This window comes from Epinephelus fuscoguttatus, linkage group LG2, assembly GCF_011397635.1.
Source record: "Epinephelus fuscoguttatus linkage group LG2, E.fuscoguttatus.final_Chr_v1".
NCBI classification, from domain to species: domain Eukaryota; kingdom Metazoa; phylum Chordata; class Actinopteri; order Perciformes; family Serranidae; genus Epinephelus; species Epinephelus fuscoguttatus.
This window is the reverse complement of record NC_064753.1, coordinates 17076236-17097364: the sequence shown is the minus strand read 5'-3', so window position 1 is coordinate 17097364 and position 21129 is coordinate 17076236. Positions and strand designations below refer to the sequence as shown.

Genomic DNA, 21129 nt, shown 5'->3' with positions numbered 1-21129 from the left:
CTAATGTGTGGTTAACACACTAACCGCAGCATTGTCGCCACAACAATACAAAAAGAAACATAAAGTTTCATAATATCCCCTACATATGAAACGTTCAATTGTAACATATCCCTGGTTTGCAGAAATGTACATTTATTCTGGCAATTTGATTTGTAAAACAGCATCTGACCCTGCTGACCGAACACAGGAGGGTGGTCAGCAAGGCAAAAGGCTAAACTCCTCGCAGCTCCTCTGATACACTCAGTCTGAATCCGGGTTTACACTTGAGTATGTTACTGATAGAAGGCAAAGCAGTGAAAACCAGGCTCTGATGGATGCAGCTTTTATGCCGCAGGCTATCAATCAACTCCAGCTGATTCTGAATGCGGCCCACCGTGTGCTGTGCTGTGGCCCGGGGTGAAGGAGGAAAAGTCAGCTATTTCTTGCTGTCTCAGAGTGGGAACCAGCAAGTTAATCACAGAGATGCGCAGCCTTTTTCCTTCGGGCCCAGAGCCTTGACGGCCTCCTCACAGTGTTGTGTCTGAGGCGAGCGACAGGCTGGACAAACAGATTGGCTGGAGCTGTATAATGAGGCGTGCTCCTCTCCAGCCAAGAGGCCAGCCAGCCAAACCCACACATAAACAAAAATAAAAAAGTGCTGCAATAATAGGCAATTAGCCTTTCACTGGCAAACTGCAGGCTTCCACTTCTGTCTCTCCTCCTACTACAAGCTGCCCTGTGATTTACATTAGATCCACCATATCATGAAAAAGTACTGGTTCTTGGTTTGACTGATTTCTAATATCCATAACTATCCAGGCTGCAACAACACAATCGACCACAGGCTCAATAGGTCACCCTGTTATCTACTACAGCCCTCCTGCTCCTCATGAGAACTGATGGGGATTGATTCAGCTATTTATCACAAACCTGACATCTATGAGAGCAGCGCTCGCCATCCCACCATGACAGTATCGGACTCAAACACACTGATGGGAGAATATGAGCTGTCCATATCAGACTGTGTCCCATCAGCAGCAGTCTGCTCAGTGAAACCAATGACCTTCATTCAGTCAACCTTGAAAGAAACGAGCTACAGAGATGGTAGGAGCAGGAATGAGTGTGATAATGGAGCACCGACTGCTGACTGATGTTACAGGCAGACAGGAGGTCTTGACTGTAGCCGAAAACAATAGCCTGGAGTTACAAGAGTGCTCCAATACCATCTAGTGGTAGAGCCAACAAACCTGGAATAAGTTGTAGGAAATGACAAAAGAAAATCTATTTGTACAAAAACTAAAGAGGAGAAACTCTGCTCATCCCACTCACCCAGCACAGCACCTGTTCCAGCGCTTACCCTCAGGAAGCTGCTATAAATCACTGCCCACCCAGACACACTGGTTCAGAATCTGATTTTTACTCACTGCTACCTGCTGTTTACCCGTCCACTGCCCTCTGGGCAAACTGCACCAGCTGTGGGCTGGCTGTTGGATGTTTGAAGTTGGTATCTGATGTAGCCTACTGTATATATCATCCATATTCTGTATTATATATAGTGTGTACTGCCCACTGGTGTGGAGTTTATCAGTTACTATATTTTATGAATATTCATTCATTCATTTTCCATAACGGCTTATCCTGTTGGGGGTTATCCCAGCTGACACTGGGTGAGAGGCAGGGTACACCCTGGACACGTCACCAGACTATCCCAGGGCTGATAGAGACAGACAACCATTCACACTCACATTCACACCTACAGGCAATTTAGAGTCACCAATTAACCTGCATGTTTTTGGACTGTGGGAGGAAGCTGGAGTACTCGGAGAAAACCCATGGTGACACAGGGAGAACATACAAACTCTGTGCAGAGGGGCTCCCCTAACCGGGGTTCGAACCCTCCACCCCAGGTTTGAACCAGGAACCCTCTTGCAGTGAAGCAATAATGCTAACCACTGCATCACCGTGCCAGTAAGTTTTATGAATACCGGTAATTAAATTTAAAACCAGTACATGGGCTAGATTGAGAGTGCATTTATATTTCTAGTAAAACATGCATTAACCATAATTGTTGCATGTCCTGATAAACCATACAGTGAGGGAAGGCATCAATGAATAATTTAAAAATGATAAACAATGTTGAATGATTCTTAATTGCAAAAGCTCTTATAAGTCAGAAATAGGCATGGTTAATAATAATAGCTATTTACAGACTGGGCTAAAACACACAAGAGGCCTTATTCTTTTTGTAATAATTCGCTACATGCTTACACTCAAATAGGCTAATTCATAATTTTGGCTCTTACAGCATAATTTTTTGCTGCTTCATCTCATGTGCTGGCTACTCCATGTCTTTGTGAAAAGCCCTGACTGAAAGACGTTTTAAGGGCTCTGTCTGAGTTGTGTATTACACATGAATGTGAGGGAGCACTATATGTCTGTTAAAACACTCAATACCACAGTAGCTCCCTAACATCATGTCACATTGCCTTACCTTGGCTTCTGCTGAAACAACGCCCCGATGTCCTGTTATTAAACACTGTGAATGTGTGAAAATGTTAGCAGAGCTGTGCCGCCACCCATGGGAAACAAACCACATCTGCTTTGCTGCATGGCTGTTCAAGTGAATTGAATTAAACCAGCATGCCTGGGTTGTAATGTTTTGGTTTTAATTAGTCAGTAGCTCGAATACTTGGAGCAATGGAGGCCCTTACATGCACACAGTTAGGTCAACAACAGCTACAGCAATGTGCGTCAGAGACAAACCTGAGGGCCACTGCCCTTAAGCACACTACCTCATCTCCTGAGGCAAAAAGGACAGAGGTGGTTGTCTCCCTGGATGTTGACAGCAGCTCTGGATTAGGACACCTGAATGTTTTAGCAAAGAACACCATCTACTGGAAAACACAAGAAATGCATAACCAAGAGAACCGGGATCTACTTGCAACAGCTGTGTTACAGTGCTCTATTAAATTATATGTTGGTAGGCTATGTAATGCATGAAGTTGAATTTTGCTGTAACTCAAGATCCGGTTTAACCTCAGCCAATCAATGCTTTCTTTACATTCTTTTCTTTATTCAATAGCAGGGAGTAGGGCTGGGCGATACGGACACAATCTAGTTACAATACATTTTACCAAGTACCTTGATATCGGTATTATACCGATTGTACGGTCGACTATTGATGGCTAATTTCGGATAAATAATAATCTGTAATGTGGATATAATGACCAAAAGGGTAAAGGCAAATAATACAACAACAGCTTAAACAGTCAGGTTAGTACAGAAAATAACACCACTGTACTGTAACGCAGCCTTTAAAACCAGGAAAAGACAACACGGTATTTTGATATCCAAAATCTAAGATGAAATCTAGTCTCATCGTGATAGATGTAAAATCGATATATTGCCCAGCCCTTGCAGCGAGATTTTGGATAGATGACTCTTACAGGAAACAAGCAGTTTTTCCTACTGATAAACAGAATACGGAGATATTTCATAAAATTCTTTATTTATAAACTTGATGCAAGTTTACAAATTACTTTACATGGTCAAAATCACCCTTGCAATGGAAAAAAAATGAAACCAAACCAAAGCATGCTAACAGTGCATAACTTTATAACCCGGCCACTGCAGTTAATGAAGCAAGGGAAAGAACCCAGAATCAGGCTAATTCAGACCTCAGACCAATACGTCGCTCGCCAAAGCAGAGAAGGGTTTTTTTTTGTTAGTCAGACAACAGGAGTTGGTGTGAGAGAAGCTGTTATTAAGTGCACAACAGACTTGAGTACACCATTATTCCAAAGGTCAGGTTAAAGATGTGGGCTTACAATTGTTCTGATGGCACACAAATCTGAACTACTTTTCTGCTACTTTTTTGTTGGGCGTCTTTAAAGGTAATTCAAGCAGGTAGGATGTCTTGTAAGTCCATGCGTCTCTCGTAGTATCTGACCCGGTTCAGGAAGCGGCGCACAGGGGGGAATTATCCTGTGCGCTGATGTAGGAAACCACAAGTTAAATAAACAATGAAAAACGGATACATCTAGTCTTTTTACCACCCTACTCAACCACTCGTTGCCTTCAGTAGCTTGGGGAAAAACACCCATTGATATATTGACATGCAAAATACAGCAATATCAAAGAGACAGGGTAGATGTGTTCTGAACCCCTCATCAAGCGCAGGTTAATCTGAGGGTGGGAGCAAATCACGGCTCCACAAATCTGATCATTCCAAAAAACTTGCTTAATAATTATTTATCAACCTCAACAGTATTCAGAAAACCTAAGTGTGTGCAATTCAACAGCAAAACACACCGCGATGCCTATTGGTAAAACTTGGGGCGTCATTTTAAAATGGCCCAAAAAAATAAAAAAAGGAAGGAAAAAAAGATCGACACATTCAATCTTGCATTTGATGACGGTATTCTGAAGCAATCCTTAGCAAAGTCGAGTGTGCAGTATGTATTCCTGAGTTTGCTTCTCCAGAGAATGCAGGGGTGGACTTGACAAAGTGACCAGAATGAAGTGATTAGCACAATACCAATGGCATCACAACAGCTAACAACCATGCCAATGATCCATAGTCTTGTTAGGATTTTACTTGTGGTCAGACAAGAAAAGGAGGGTGACGCTTGTTACACATATCCTGCAAGTCCAAACACGTCAGACGTGCTGAATATGAACATGTTTCGAACCCATCTCTACATGTTTGGAAAATATCGGTGTTGTGACTGAGGTTAGTATCACTGAGAAAACTCTAACTCAACTTAAACATGAGGAATGACTGTATGAATTAGCATAACTAAGCTTTCTATGCTGGTTTTCAGGACAATATACTTAAAACAATGCAAGTAACCACACAATAGAACACCCACAACAAACGTGTAACTGCATTAATTGGAATGCTCCACACAGTTTTCTGCATATTATTCACATTACATCAAAGACCCAGCACGCTGAGGGGTACAGCAGTGCTGAGAGTGGTTATGAATAGTAACCAGAGAGGTGGAAATGGGAAGAGCTGGGTCCCTCCTGTGGCAAATCTGAACAAATATTTATCAAACCTACACAAATATTCTGGAAATCGAACAGACTCCAGTCGATCTTCCCAGGTGTGAAGCCAGAAGGTATGTGGTCGAGACTATTGCTGTGAATTTGAAACTCTGGCTGAGTTTAAAAAACCAGCCATGAGGTCAAGGAAAAGTCAGAAGGTAAAAAGGTCACTTTTTCTCCAGACTGTAACAACTGCAGGATTGGCAAAGTGCTCAGGATGTGAACCAGCTACAAGAACTAAGCAGGTAACTACACTGTTAAGCTGTTAAGACTAATTTTTCTTCAGTACAACAAAACTCCACGAGACGGTGTCTTCACTGCATAGCCTTACTGAGGTTCATCCGGTTTGAGTGATTAGATATGAATAGCCAAACCTCTGGAATGCAGCTGGAAACAGCTGTGTCTATGCCATTATTGTTACGGACATTGTAGTTAAGAGGTGCCATAAAATAAGGGGGAATGGTACTGTCGATGTCGCCAATAACATGAGGATTACAAATCAATATTTAAAAAACAAAACAAAAAAAACAAAACCGCAGTAGTCATTAAGCTTAAGATCACGGTGTACTTTTGTTTCCTTCAGCAAGAGTATCCATGAAGCAACTTTTTCTTATTCTAAATGGGTCTTGAGAAGTTGCAGTGCCCCTGCTGTTAATAGTCAAGGGTATATAGTAATACAGTCTTTGCCCAGCCAAAGACCCAGACAAGGTTACATTATAAACAATTAAATCCTTTTGCAGAAATACAAATTTACATGTTTACATGTGGAGTTAAAATCAACTACATTACAGTGTGATCCAAACCAAACACGCCCCTGCTTTGCCTGGTCATGTTTCTTGTGTTGCCAGCCTACGACAAGCCAAACCTCTCCTGCAGGGAGTTGCTGGTTGTGATGATGACAGTGGTCTCCAACTTTGGAGCTCAGCAGGATGCTGTTCTTCATTACTGTCTGTCCCCACCCAGGCTGCAGAAGTCTCTTTATCTTCCTCCCCTACCTCAGGGCTTCAAGCTTTAAAAGATAAGAGGTTTGAAAGCAAGCTAGCCTCAGAAGCGTGTTATTCCAGAGGAGGGATCTTGGCATTACAAAGATAATACATGAGCACAATATTACAGAGGCCGTCCATGGAGAGAAAAGGTAGTGGTTCTTCCAACACCAGCATTTAAATGTCCTTCACAGCCACCACTGTATCGTATCAGGGAATGTCACATGCCATTCTCAGATCCAGTCTGTGGGCAGAGAGGCAGCGTCTGGCGACTCGAGCGTCAGACCGCCACTGCTGGCGGATAAAGCCATGCTGCACCTTTCAACTCACAGCCAGCAAGTAACCATGGCATGCTCAACGCCAAAAACCAAAGGGTGAGCTCGCGTGATATTTAGTCCACCATTTTTCCTGGAGTATGGGATGAATGTCGCAATGGAAAAAAAAAATGAGATTGTATCAGCCAACAGATGTACAGAGAGATAAATATTGAGGAGGAGACACCCTTGCGAGTAGCCGATGAGCTTGGATGTAAATTTCAGGTGGGGCTGTGTGTTTATGTGGTAGTTTCTGGATGGGCACTGAATGAGAAATTTGGTTTGGAGTTCAAACTCTCATATAGAGAACAAAATGGTTTGCAGGATTAAAAAAAAAAAAAAAAAAAAGTATTGGTCGCAAGGAAAAAAACAAATCAAAGACATGTGGTCCCAGTGCAGGAAAGGCAGGAGTCTGTTTTAGCCGTCCTCCTTCGGGGGTGTGTACCAGCCTAGGGGAAAAAAACACACAATAAAGAATGACTACACAGTAAACAAAAACAACAATCTGCAGTCAATACAGTGAAGTATGACAAAGCGAGATTTATGGGTTAGCGAGGTAGGTTGAGCCAAACCTGGCTGGTCACCATGGTAACTTGTGCTTTGTTATTATGGTGTGTTCAGAGTCTCAGATTGAAATCAGCTATAATGAATGCCACCCTTTCATGGATAAACTGCTTTGGAAGTAGCGTCATTGTTCTTGCAAAAATCCATGGACTCTGAGGCTAGCATTGTCAAAAGGTTGTGAGAGGGAGGGAATGTTTAGAGACTGACTCTGTAAGTGATATGGAATAGAAATAAAGTGGTAATATATATATATGTTAACTTAATTTTCTGCCAGCATTCTTCTCTCTTGCCTTTTTTGCAGTTGACAGTGTTGATGTAATAGCTCTTTTTTTTCTTTATAGCAATACATCAAAATGACCTGTCTTAACTGAAGTATCCAGCATGTTAGGGATGCACCGATCCGATATCCGGATCGCATATCGGCCCCAATATCAGCAAAATAGATGGATCGCGTATTGGAAAATGCAACCTATACTTGAGACGATCCTTTCTCTTTAAATCTTTTGCGATGTGAGCTACGTCATACTTCATGGAGCGAAGGAGACAATCTGCTGTGTGGAGGTATTTCACACTATTTCAAGTGCTGTTGCAAAATTGTTTATTTTTGTTAAAAATAAATAGTTCATCATTGCATTAATCTGTTTGATCTTGTTTCATTTTATCTTAGGAAAGAACTGCGTTGTCATCAATGCCCGATGCCTCTAGTCTTTTCTGTTCTACATGTAAAGGTATATAGCTTTTTAGGTCAACCATGGTATCGGATCGGTATCGGGTATCGGCTGATACTCAAAGCCACAGCATCGGGATCGGTATCGAAACTGAAAAAGCTGGATCGGTGCATCTCTACAGCATGTGTTTGGTCCATTTTGTGTGGCAGAAGACACACCAAATACCCCCTTTTATGGGGACACACACATACACACACTTGCTTCATAGTACACCTCTGAGCTCTCCACCCACAAAAGCATCAGGTTACTGTATACTGAACAAAAATTTAAACACAATACTTTTGCTCCCATTTTTCACAGGTTTCAGTTACAGATCCACAACTTTTTAAATGCACTTAACAGATACATTTCTCTCAAATTTAATCCATCCACCTGACAGGTGTGGCATTTCAAGATGCTGATAAACAGCATCATCACTACAAAGTCGTACCTTGGGATGCTCACAATAAAAGGCCACTCTGAAATGTTCAGTTGTACTTCACAATGCAATGCCACAGATGTTGATGGATGTACTGCCAAATTCAGGAAAATGACACTGGAGACAGCTTATGATAGTGAAATAAACATTCAGTTCACAGGCAACAGCTCTGGTGGACATTCCTGCAGTCATCATACCAATGGCACACTCCTTTTTAACTTGGGACATCTGTGTGTGTGTGTGTGATCAAACTGCACATTTAAGAGCAGCCTTTTGTTGTGACGACCCCAAGGCAAACCTGTGTAGTAATGAAGCTGTTTATCAGCATCTTAGTATGCCACACCTGGCATGAGGATGGATTATTTTGGAAAAGCACTCAAAAAGTGCTCATTAACAGGGATGTTGACAAATTTGTGAAAAGAAACTGAGAGGAATGTATCTATTGAGTGCAACAAATAAAAAGTGTTGCAATTAAATATTTGCTTTGCATGGGCATTGTTTTTTCTGCCTCATCGACTTGTGCCTGAGTTTCTAACCATGTCTGACCAAAACAGGCCCAGGGCACATATTTTTATGAATTAAAAAAAAAAAAAAAAAGCTTTCAGCTCATTTACATATTTTCACCTACACGCCTGGTTTTAAATTGCAGCATGGTGTTTTAAAAGAGGTCAAGGAGAACAACAAAAATTTGCATTAATGGTCAACAACAGATTAACCAGGGCTGTTTCTCCATAAAATTAGCCCAACTTTCAAATGTGAATGTTGATTCTTTTCTTATTGATTCTATTGTCAATTCTATATTAATCTGCATATTGATACCATTTGCCGGAGCATATCACTATTTTATTCTGCTCAGCTTGTAAACAGCCGAATATCAATTATAATGATTTAAGTCACAAAGCACTCAGTTCATATATTGACAGGTGCTATGTCTATAAATTAATGTTTGACCCTTTATTGTTGGACATCAACATGACATTTTAAATTTCACTGCATTTGATTAACGGAAAGTTACATAAATCACCTTTGCACTTCTTGTCTGACAATACTGTATAACCAACACTTCTACACTTTGTATTTCAGTTAATGATAAATTCGCATTAAACTGCTGTAAAGAAGCTTAATAGACATCAGAAATTACACATTTAATAACAGTAGCACTAAAGCACTATGTTACACACTCCTGAACTCCAAATTCTTAGCTGAAGGCAAACGATCTGATTAGGTTTGTCTACATTTGTCTGTCATTGTTCTGTATTTTACTAAATCCATTTGTCAACAGTCATGTACAAAAGCATTTATCTCACCAATGAGACATGATGCTTTCCAGCAGATCCTTCTGTCTCTCTTTTACAAGGGCATTTTTAGCAGCAAACTTGAGATTTAGAAACCTGAGTATCTGCTGTAACAAAAGCTTGCCAGACACTAGCTGATGTCTGTTTGGTTTTAGGCTCAAACAGGCTTCAATCAGACCCCCAAAATTAGCTGTGCCTCACTGTTAGGTCAGTCAGATATTTTACTGTAAGTGTAAATAATGGTAAATGTAAGATATTAAATGAGTTGCCAGTAACAGTCTTAAACAGACTTATGTTGACAGCACAGCCAAAGTGACATGGCTATTGTTTAAGTTTGAATCTAGAGTGAATGAATGACAGTGAATCACAAGCTTGTGGTGCTCACAGTTCATGTATTGCTGCTGCAAGCTACTCTACCAGTTATACAAACTGAGAATAATATTTTGGATGACATGCATGTAAGTGTTATCCATGTTTGGTTCATACACAGCAGTACAAGCACTCATGTCCCCCAGCTTTGATGCATGGGAGGGATTTAGTTTCAGTAAACAAGGTCAGTAATGCACTCTGTATGAAACTGGAGACAAAAACACTCACCGTTCTTTTCGTGGATCTGAACCAGGGATTTGTAGGACTGCTGTGCTCTGGCAAGATTGTACTGGTTCTGCATTAAAAGATGAAAATGAAGTCAACCTTAGAGGGTGCACTGGGTTTATGATGACAATACAGAGCAGGAAACAGCAATGGCAGCTGTTTTCTACACGCAAAAAAAAAAAAAAAAAAAAAGCTTATCACACCATTTTCAATTTCAAGAATAAAACCCAGTGTATAGAGATCATGCATACTGCCCTTGTTTGACCATTCATACCTTCATACCAGACTGCTTTCACACACACCTGCTTATCACCATTCACAAAAGACCTGGCTCAGCATGGCTTTGCATTTAGCGACTGCACAGAATTACAAAGACTTTGTACAAATCTATATGACAGAGGTTCACTTCATCAAGACTGTAGCAATGTTTACAGCTCCACACTATGGCTTTGATAAAACTGATAGCCTAAGTTCATCCACTGCACAATGCTATCTAGTTCTTGACTATCTTAGGGTGGACTAATTAGCCACGAATTCTGGTTACGTTAAGACCTTTGTCAGATTAAAAAACATGGCTGACTGCTAAAATTGCTCAGCTGCCAACAATCCAGTGAAAATCGTTCTCAAAAAGTTCAACCATTACAAGAACATGTTACAGGAAAATTCGACAGAGTGTAATCAGAGAAAAATAAAAACTCAACGCAGTGCTGACCTGACACAGAACTGAAATGCTGTAATTTCTTAATGTCACAGGGTTTAGTACTTTTGCAAAGGCACGATGCGACTAGGTATCGGAGCGCAGTGGTGCCACTGTTGCACTGTGTCTCAAAGGGCTATTATATAAACAAAAATCCACTATGCCCTCACTGGTTAATGCATGGTCTCTGAAAACTCTTTACTATCTTATTGGCCGCTGCACAACATTCTTCGCATACCACAAATTATGAGCCACATATTCCTCGTTTTCGGTATTTTGGTGCCACTGGTCAACAGGTGTCACTGTCTGTTAATATAGAAACATGGCTCTGTAGATTTGTGTCAGCTTGGGGGTAGGGTAGCTGCCAGGAAAAACCTAATTTTTGGCCAAGAGGGCTTAAAGTTTCAGACAATAACTAGGGTAACGGCTTACCTACACAGGAGGTGTTGAGCTGCATTTTCTCAGTCGTCCTTCTCACGTGTGTCTAAAACCGATACACTCCTATTTGTATCAATACAGCTGTTTACACAGACCATGTAAAAGGCTTGTGTTTCACTCAAGCTATACACGCAAAACTGCAAAATGAAGCGTGCTTTTATGCCTTAAGCCTATTTTCTATACTCTGCCAGAACGCATCCAGTCTATTCCATTAAAGCTATAATACAGCTGTACAATTTACACATTTTCCTTAAAAACGACACTCAAAACAAATGTTTCATCTGAAAAACAACCGCTAACATTTAAGTCCTGTTAGGCCTCGAGTGAAAACTGTTAGGGGTCCAATTTTACGGTTGACAAAAATACAACTTCCTCTCCCATGAAAATAACCTCACATGCTCATTACAATGCTGACATTATGCAATAAGAGCCAAAAAAATAAGCAGTGACCCATTTGCTAATGGTTCTCCAAGGGAAAAAATAATAATTTCAGTAGGTGTTGTAAGAGACACTCAGTAATCAGCTGATCAAAGTACTTCTTAGCACTGAAACAGTGAAGAGATCAAATTGTAAAGAGAAAAAAAAACATGTATGTTTTCCTAATAAACTTTATCCCAGTTGCACGTTAGGCTTCCCCGGCATTTATCAGATTGAAAAAGGATGAAAGCCAAACACATGAAACTAAAAAAGTGAGAAACATCATCTAATTTAAGTCTACATCAAAACATGACACACTAAAATGGGATTTGCGTCTATGAGCTTCTCAGAGGGGCTTAAATATCTATGCTGCCTTGGTACTTAACTTATCGAACTCTGAGAGAAGCTTGTTGCCAGATTAGGTTTCATTAAGAGAGCATGACAAGTACAAGTGACAGCACAAAAAGATAAGCATCTACCTCGGCCATGCCAATGGTGACAAGCTGCACCTCCCACGCTCCTCCAATTGTATTTAAAAAACAACACACAAATAGCTTTGGCTGATGAAACTTGAGATTCTTACACAGCACAACAGGCTATTGGTGAGGCCCTGACACACCAAGCCAATGGTTGGCCGTTGATAATTGTTTGCTGCTCTAGTCTTTGCGGTGTGACCTGCACTGTTGGCCCTCGTTGGCTTTTTTCCAGCTGATTCAGCATGTTGGATCTGTGTCAGAGATGATGGAGCCCGTCAGAGAATGAAATCAATCTTATTAGCAGTTTAGCTCAGGGCACAGGAAGAGAAATGGAAGTGAGGAAAGTAAACAAACAGCTAAAGTCAAGAGGGTGTGAGATCAAATCAAACTTGTTAAATAAGGTAAGATAGTTGTTTTTTTTTTACCATTGAGCTATAGCAAAAACTTTTAGTGGTGGTTCGTGTCACTGTTCACTGGCGCATGCTTTGTTCTTTGTGCAGACTGGCTAACATGCGTCATGACAGTCTTCCGGTTTCCCTCTTTGAATGATGATTACAGACTACCGCCGTCTGGTGGTGTGGAGAGTGTTTATCTCTCAAGCAGGCACAGAACGTATGTGCTGGCTGGCCATCAGCTGTAGTCTTTGCGGTGTGTTCATGTGCAACTTTTTGGCCGAGAAACAGGCAAAGCAACAGTTGGCCTTTGTCGCTGCTTGTTCTGAAATGTTGTTTTGGTGTGTCTGGGCCTCATGAGGCAGGGATCCAGGCCTCTGTGTCAAAGCACTGTCACCGTGGTCCACATCATTTATTTTGTGAGCTGAACATTATCACAGGGCACTTCCTGAGCTGAAAAGAAATCTCTAACGCTTTCTCACTTACTTTATTGGCTCCAAACTGCACTCTGGCTTTTCCTTTGACTAAAGTAGCATTGATCTGCATGATGACAGACTCAATGGAATAGGCACTGCTCCAACCCTGCGATCAGAAAACCCAGTATCAACGAAAGCAGATTTTGAAAATGTAAAACATATGCAAATACAATCCAGAGTTATATTTGATATCATTCAATGGAAATTCACATTTATTTATGGCTTTTAAAAAGCATTTCACAAACCTGTTTGGTGAGAAGCTCCATGCACAGGGCACCTCCACCAAGGACGTAACTACAGAAAGGACAGAAAAAAATGATCAGAGAAAAAGGTGCCAGAAAAACACAATGAAGTCATCCTGCAAAGAAGACTCAGCCTCAACTTAGAAATTGATAAAGAAGTGAACCAGCTAAATACACTCACCCTCCAGAAAGCACAGGCGAAACCACCCGCACAAACGGTGGATCAAAGGGGAAATTATCCTGTAGAGCAGGACCAGCAAAAATTGTTCATTTACAGACTTCAAAGACTCCAAATGGTATTTCATTTTTCATTAATGTAGAGTCAAATTTACTCACTTTATATGAGAAGTTTAGTAAAATGTAGTCCATTCCTTCCTTTTCCTTTAGGACTTGTAGATCACTGTGTAAGGGGCTATCTGGATCCACCCTGTTGGTCATCAAATTATGCAGTCAGTCCGTGCTTATGCTGACATGGAGAAACATAATGCGTGACTCAAGTTACTTACGTCCTTAATTTAACGTGCCACTCATACAGGCTGTCGTTAACAAGCTCGACTGAATAGATGCCTGCAAAACAAATTGATTAAACATGAGCTCTCAGATGTTTCTCAGTGCAAGGTCTAGTTTAAACTGCAATGATTTAATCTCCCTTTACATTTTTAAACTGAGAGGTTAAGCAGTAAGGCAATGCATCATCTGTATTTTAACTGGTACCTCCACTCTCACAGAACTATCCATTAATTCTGCAGCTATTACTTGGAGAATTTATGCAGAATGAAGGACTTTATAAAGGATTTTTGCTAATTTCTCAAGGAATGACATTTTTCTCAGTTAAACTGCGGTGGAAAGTGTGTTAATGTGCTTTTAGCTATAACTAAAAACACACAAGAGACGGTTGCAAGTCACAGTAAAGGGTGTAGTAACCTACAGTACTGCCACCACACCCACAAGTGTGACAATGACTTCATATGGACAAGTCATTAAAAGTGAAGTGCCTATTGAATTCTGCAGAACTACATTCACACTCAACTGTTCATGTTCACCAATGCTCATCTATCCCATCCAGTGCATTACTGTGTGTGAAGGGTGGGCCTGTTTATTTAATCTAACCGCAATCATTTCACATTATCATTGGATTCTACAATCAAGAGAATTTAAAGCCAATGTTACAAAGGTGGCAACAGATAAAAAGCGAATTTTTGCATCAGCTTGGTAGACGCGCAACCCAAGCACAAGGTTCAAATGTCAGGGACAAGACATGGAAAGAAAGAGCTGTTGGGCAGATTCTTCAGTTTCACCTCATATGAGACCATATTTGTTGCTTTCCGAAGTAACATGATAACAGAGAGGTGCTGATAACAGCCCTCTTGATTTATAGTAGAGAGTCTCCCCTACGGGTGCAAGATTGTGTCTGACAGCTTTGGGGAAAGTTATGCTCGTCATTGTCACGTCCATCCAGATTTTATTATAAGATAATTGTATGGTGAGGCGAGGGAGGACTCACACACAGAGAACAAAAATAAATTCAGATTAGAGTAACTAGTCTGAATTATTTTTAATTGCTTCCATATGATATATTACAGGGCTGCAGTGCAAAGAGTTAAAAAGTGCAAACGTAATCCATGTTGGACTTTTATCAGTGCAAAAATTTGAAAAACCAATGCACGAAGACCTCCCTTTCTGCACTTTATTTTGTCCCTGACTACTGCACAACAGAAGAAGACAAACAAAGGTTTTTAAGGTGCAGTTCAGCCCTTTCAAACCACTAATGATATAATCCACATTAAGATGTTTGGATGAAACATTACGTTATAGGCTAGATTGGGCTCTTTCAGGAGCGGTGTGTGGTCGAGAGAGTGACAAATGTTGGCTGTCAAAGCAGAGAGGACATTAACAGTAAAGCTGCGTTGTAGTAAATTAATGATTTAGGTATCACTTTGTCTCTGAATTAACATTTCAGCTTCTCAGTAAGCAAGAAAGTTCCTGTATCTTACTTCATAACTGCTGGATAAAGGGGGTTAGCCCCAAAGTGAGCATCAACTGTGGCCCTGCAGGCAAAACAATCCCCCCTCCCTTGCCTCCTGACCACAGTCTGGAACAGTAAACAATAGCTTTGTGTTTACCAGATGCAATAAACTCAAACTTCCTTTTACATTAAGTTTTGAACCACTTTTCCTTTACATTAGGTAGGCCTATACAAGAGTTTTAAAACTTTAAAAAAAAAAATAAAATAAAGATATGTGTAGCACAGCGAGAGGTGAAACATTATTTCAGCAAACTGTTTAACTGACAGAGATTGACACTATTTTGCCAACAATCGCATCATGTTAATGAGCAGCCACTAAAATTAACAACATGGATTCTAGTTGGGGTGTGAGGCATAAAATGCATTTTTTTGTGTGACAACTACAATTGCATGATTGTTACAGCCCTGGTGAGGGTTTGAAGGTATGCTCATTTTTTGGTAGTGTTGTTTGCATGGTATCTTTTCACTCAGATCAACAAAGAGCAGACCACTGTGCAGAGTGCATACCTGTCTTGTAACTCTGAGACCTGTAGATCTCTCTAAGCTCCTTCATCAGGCGGTCAGAGGCTTGCACTGAACCAGACACAGCTCCCTGCAACAATTCAAAACAACAACAGGAAAAATAAAGACAAAGGACACAATGCTTTGCAATTCACCATGAGGGTAAAGCTGTCATATGTACTTAATGTTGGCCAACATCAAAGGTAAAGCCTTATTCCATGAGACATCAATATTTATATCAATACGCCCCTGGAGAGAATCTTTCACTGATCCTCAAAAAATCTATATATAAAACAGGTAAAATTAGTGCACCGGGTCCATAGCAAAGATATAATTGTATTTCAGACACACTTCACGTACCAAGACAGCTCCACAGCTGACCCACTGAACAAAATGATGAGCAAACTGAGAACCATTTCTCAGAGGAAAAACAAATCTCCTCATAAGTTTATGCTGCATTGAGGCGCAGTTGCTACGAGAAACCTCCAGTCAGATATACTGTGTGTACAAAATGTCGCATCACTGCCATGTTTCTTAACTTTCCTCTTCAAAATCTCCTAGGTAAAATATGTTATCGACCATAAGATCCTAAGCACCCAAAAATATACTGTATGTTCTCAACAGAATAAAGACTTACATTTAAGTGGTCCTGCCTCTGATTCTTTCGGATCTTCTCCAGGATGGCCAGATTCTCCTTCTCGATGCCATCATCCTCAGATTTCTTACCATCTACAGGCTCCTCCTCTTTCATTTCATAGTGGTCCAGATCCTCTATGTCCTGTTGGTTCATATTTGATATTTTAGACATTTTAAATTTTTCTTCAGCAATATATGCAACATAAAAAAGAGCTCACAAGCTCAAAAGAGATGTGACAAAACTTCCATGATGACTAGAATAACACTGTAACAAAGACATATTAACATTAGCTTGCCAATATCCAGGATGACGAGATCCAAATCAAATCAAACTTAAAAATGATAATAATAATAATAATAATAATAATAATAATAATAATAATCATGTTTATGTATTGGGGGAGGATGAGGACAGCCATACCAATCAAAAGGTATTTAAACATTGGCATCTTTATTGAAAGATATACTTTTCTAAACCACATACCATATCACCATGCAATACCAACAGCTTAAACATTCATCTTTCAAATCATGTGTGACTAATATGGGAGGAAATTATATGTGTCATGTTACTGAGCATCTAGCACAGCCTTGTTAGAGCAATATATTAGGTGTTTAGACAAAAATGATAACTTACCTCTCCCATCTCCTCCTCCTCTTCTTCTTCAGATGTGACCTCCTCTGTCCCATGCTATACACACACAAACACACATACCATAAACAAGGCATTAAGTCCAACTGAATAACGTGGCCTGAAAGATACTGCCTGAGCTGATTGGTCTATTTATTTTTTATAAGACCACCTTTTACTGACCATAACCACAGGAAGAGTCTATTGATCAGCTTAGAGAACAACTTCACACAAATTACCAAGGCCCTCTGTAATCTAAGCTGTTATTTCATTACTGAGCAAAAGTGGCTTGGAAGTGCACAATAAAACATCCTTATTTAAATAGGCATGTCTTGTTAGAAGTAATCAAATACTGGCCATGCCAGTACAGACCATGCAGAGGTATTTCACAAGAGCTAACTAGGCAGCCTTGCCTTTCGGTCTTGTCCCACGGGGCCTGCAGGAAGGGGCTGGTCCAGCATCTCCACATCTGGATGTTGGGGAAGGTTGTACAGCCGACAAAGGTCACAAATGAGTTTCTTCAGCTGCTGCAAAAGCTAGAAAAGACAAAACCACAAAGGGGAGGGGATACAGAGTTAGATATCATTCAAGATTACAAGTGCAGCTACATAGCAATGCCACGTGGCAGACACATGACAGAAAGACTACTGCAGGCATTAACAATTTTGGATTATCAAGTATATTTCAGTAAAGTTTATTTATATAGCACAATATCACAAATTTGCCTCAAGGGGCTTTGCAATCTGCACAAAATACAACACCCTCTGCCCTTTGACTTTCACTTCAGATCAAGAAAACCTTTGTTGATTTATTTATTGTATGTATTATGTGAGTAGATTTTTCATACTTTAGTGTTGCCCACTCACATAATATACTGTAGATATACCATTTTTATATGACAGGTTCCTGGATATAAAACTAGCAAAGTGTGACATGAGACAATTACCTTATTCAAGCTTGTTGCAAGGCATTCAAACTGCAACTGTGGAACAATGTGGAATCTTGCAAACTATAAGTGTAGCAATAAACTTAGCCCAATTACTGTCACATATGACTTCAAAGTATAGATTGAAACATAATAGCACTGACAGTGTTTGTACTCATACAATAAGAGTGATGCCACAAAGTCATTAAGGTACCATCAGCTTGTGTGCTCTGCCTTTGCAAATTTGGTGCACTTGAAATATAGGGTGCTGCTACAACATCTGTGTGACAGTAAGAAAACAGATTGATCTTATCTATCCACAGGAATGTAAGGTTTGTCCTTTAACCAACACACATTAACAATGCTGTACTCCTTATCTGAATGTGGACTAAATTATGTTGCAAACTGCAAACAAAAGAACTTATGATTCAAAAACTGACAGCACTTCTATAAAAAGCATATTTTGTGTCCTACAAACAGAGCAGCATGAATAAGTAGGCTAACTAAGCTCAGGATGTCACCACACAAGTAGGATTATATAAGTATCTGCTTGTCATAAGACATTTCGACCACAAAGGCTGTCCCAATGATCTAATGCCAAAGCCATTTGGTCTGTTGAAAACCTGCCTGATTGTACTTACTAGTTATACTTGTTCAACTCATTCCCTGAGTACAAAGTCACACACATTAATTCAGCACATGAAAGCTGTTTCTTTATGCTTGAAAGCCCATAAACACATTGGAATGAGCTCCTAGTTGTGTGTACATCTTGTTGATGTAACACCAAAATGGCAAAAACTCAACCTGCAGCAGTGGACACTCTCTTAACTAGTTCAGCATAGCAAAAGTCTGGCAAGAATGATACAAAAATATGAAATGTAGACTAGAATACAAACATAATAGCATGATAGCTGGCTCAACAACTCAAAGTCTACAATAAAGGAGGGGCTCCAAATCATAATTTAACACCGTAAATATCTGCCTCCTGGTGAAGCTCAACATAATAGACTGGCATCATGTCACAGTAATGCAAAGAAAATGCCCCTGCTGAGAGGCAGCCTGGTCAATACTTGTTTTGGCAAACAACTCAGTTTAGTCAACCAAAGTGTTGTCTTTTCATTCAGCCATATGCCATATACCTCAGACATAATATGACAACGTTTTAGCTGCTACATCAGCTCTGTTTTTGATCAGGATAAATTAGGAATAAATCACCTGGGGAAATTATCTGGTCATTGTTTATTTTTGCTGACCTGAAGCTAACTACTGCATCACATGTTAACCTTTGTTTTGTAGTATTCACACTAGTAGTTCCCTAAAACCTAGTATGTGAGTTCAAGACCATGTTTTGGATCAAGGGTTTGAGGTTAGCATTCAATATGAATACTAAAATTGCCAGCAGATCTTCACCTTGTGTGCACAAATAGTTAAGTTTCCCTCAGTGACACACACTGAAAAACAAGAGTAAGGATAACTACCAGGGTGCTGCCTTTTCTCACATCTTCCAACCTCTCCAAAACTTGCGCCAAGCTCGGGTCATCAGAGTCCACAAACCATATTGGCGGCGTAGATGGATAAGATTCCTACAGACAGTGAGACACAGCAAAAACAGATTGTTAACAACGTCGATACATTTGACCTATTTAGTTGTGTGTCGCAGGGCTCAACATAGATTCAGTAAATAATGTAAAATTTGATCAGGCGTCATTAGCATTCTGGGTGCAGCGTTAGCAAACAGCTAAGGCTGGTTATCAACAGTTTAATGACATATTATCAAACCAACTAATCCCCATATTAGGACTGCGTAGCTCCCACTGACACTGGCTTATAAAACTACGCAAAACCTGTCCCGCATAGCACCAGATTGTACCGTTGTTGAGGTAGCCTGCTACCTGGCTAGCAAGTTAACCAGCTAACTTTAGCTCGCTAACGACCATCAAGGGAAGTAGATAAATCCCGGCAGTTGTGTTCATGTCCCCTTACCGTTATATTGCAGTGGATAATTAACAGCTTTTCCCCAGTTACATTAAACTGGCAGCTCAGCTCGTCAGGCTTCCAGTCAATGATCCTAAAGCGTTCGTGGTTTGGATCAAAAATGGACTCCAAAAACTTCAGTTCGGCCTTCAGCCCCGACACCGACATCTTCCACGCATCTCCGGCTGGGCCGCTGGGGAGGGGGAGAAGTCGGGACTTAGCTTTTAGCTAGCTAAAGCCACAACAGAAATTTATGTACAAAATTGTTTAGAAAATGTGTCAGAGAAGTGACTGACTGTCCCAGTAGGTGTAGCTGGATACCCAGTGCCAGCTATAAAACAGCGTCCGGTCAAATTTCAGCGCAACCGGACAGATTTGCTGATGAAGTAGCTAACGTTAGCTAGCTTTCAGTTAGCATCTGAAAACAGCGCAGTAGCTTGGCAATATGCTAGCGAGCGAGTTAGCCAGCTAGTCCGTTGTTGTTGTCTTTCCGTCTATTGTTGTTGTCTGCCTATGGTAACAACAGTTTAAGGCTCTCGCGGTGTCCCGTGACCATCTCCTCACAGTCCCCTCGTGCAGTTCCTCATTGTTTACTTAACCGGGGAACAATCACACCATCTCCACGATCTGAACTTATATCCCGCTGTAGGGATAGTGTTTTTCATCCCGGTGTACAACTGTGGCTGGCCTCTTGTGGGGTTTAAAGATGGCGTTCTGCAACCTCCCCGTTCCCGCAGAATCCCAGCATTCAGCGCGTCCTCAATTTATTTAAGGGTAAGAAAATAAAGAAAAGTTTACAACAGTGAATCATTTGGTCAAACACATAAACGGGACAGTAGCTTCAATGTGATTTTATTATTTTTTTTTTTGTCAGTTAAAAGAACCTATTTCCTGCCCTACATAATAGCCTACATACCAGAGTAAAACTGGTGCACAGAACTTAGATAAAATTGGCCCCTATGAGTCAATCATTTTGCTTTGGTATCAAAAAAAAATGGCTGGAATTATTTAGACTAGGTTCCCATGAAAAGTGTGTTTAATGCAGTGTCAGTTACATGTAACTCTGCATTAGTGTACAATAATATCACAACATAATCAAACACATTAATTTCAAAGGGGAAATATGCCCATTTTCAAATTTCATAGGTTATTTCTTTAGTCTAAGACAGTCCAAAAATAATTGTAACAATGAACAGCTGTCTCCTAGATCCAACAGCTAGAGTGCTGAAACTCAAACTTGTGATGTCATAGAGTGTAAAATCAGGAGCAGCTCCATAGACAGTAAATTGGGAAAGATGTTGTAGATGACACTGAGTGTACCCAGGGGAATGTTCTGAGTATATGGGTACATTTTCTGTCTTGAAACCTGAGAAA

The 21129-nt window shown here is 40.4% G+C and overlaps 1 protein-coding gene across 2 annotated transcripts; it reads right to left on the bottom strand.

Moving 5' to 3' along the window:
* Positions 1-3468: 3468 nt before the first annotated feature.
* On the bottom strand, positions 3469-20464 carry ube2q1 (ubiquitin-conjugating enzyme E2Q family member 1). Of its 2 annotated transcripts, XM_049600194.1 has the most exons (14): positions 20052-20464; positions 19765-19948; positions 19260-19364; positions 17270-17392; positions 16863-16916; positions 16227-16367; positions 15596-15680; positions 13569-13629; positions 13399-13489; positions 13244-13302; positions 13066-13114; positions 12831-12926; positions 9928-9994; positions 3469-6774 (listed from the first exon to the last, which is right to left on the bottom strand). In XM_049600194.1, the coding sequence occupies exons 2-14, from the start codon at positions 19921-19923 to the stop codon at positions 6743-6745; spliced, it is 1122 nt and encodes a 373-aa protein (XP_049456151.1). In that variant the 5' UTR covers positions 19924-19948; positions 20052-20464; the 3' UTR covers positions 3469-6742. The 2 variants fall into 2 exon arrangements, with proteins under 2 accessions (XP_049456151.1, XP_049456143.1); XM_049600186.1 differs by having other exon boundaries at positions 19765-20464.
* Between the last annotated feature and the right edge of the window lie 665 nt (positions 20465-21129).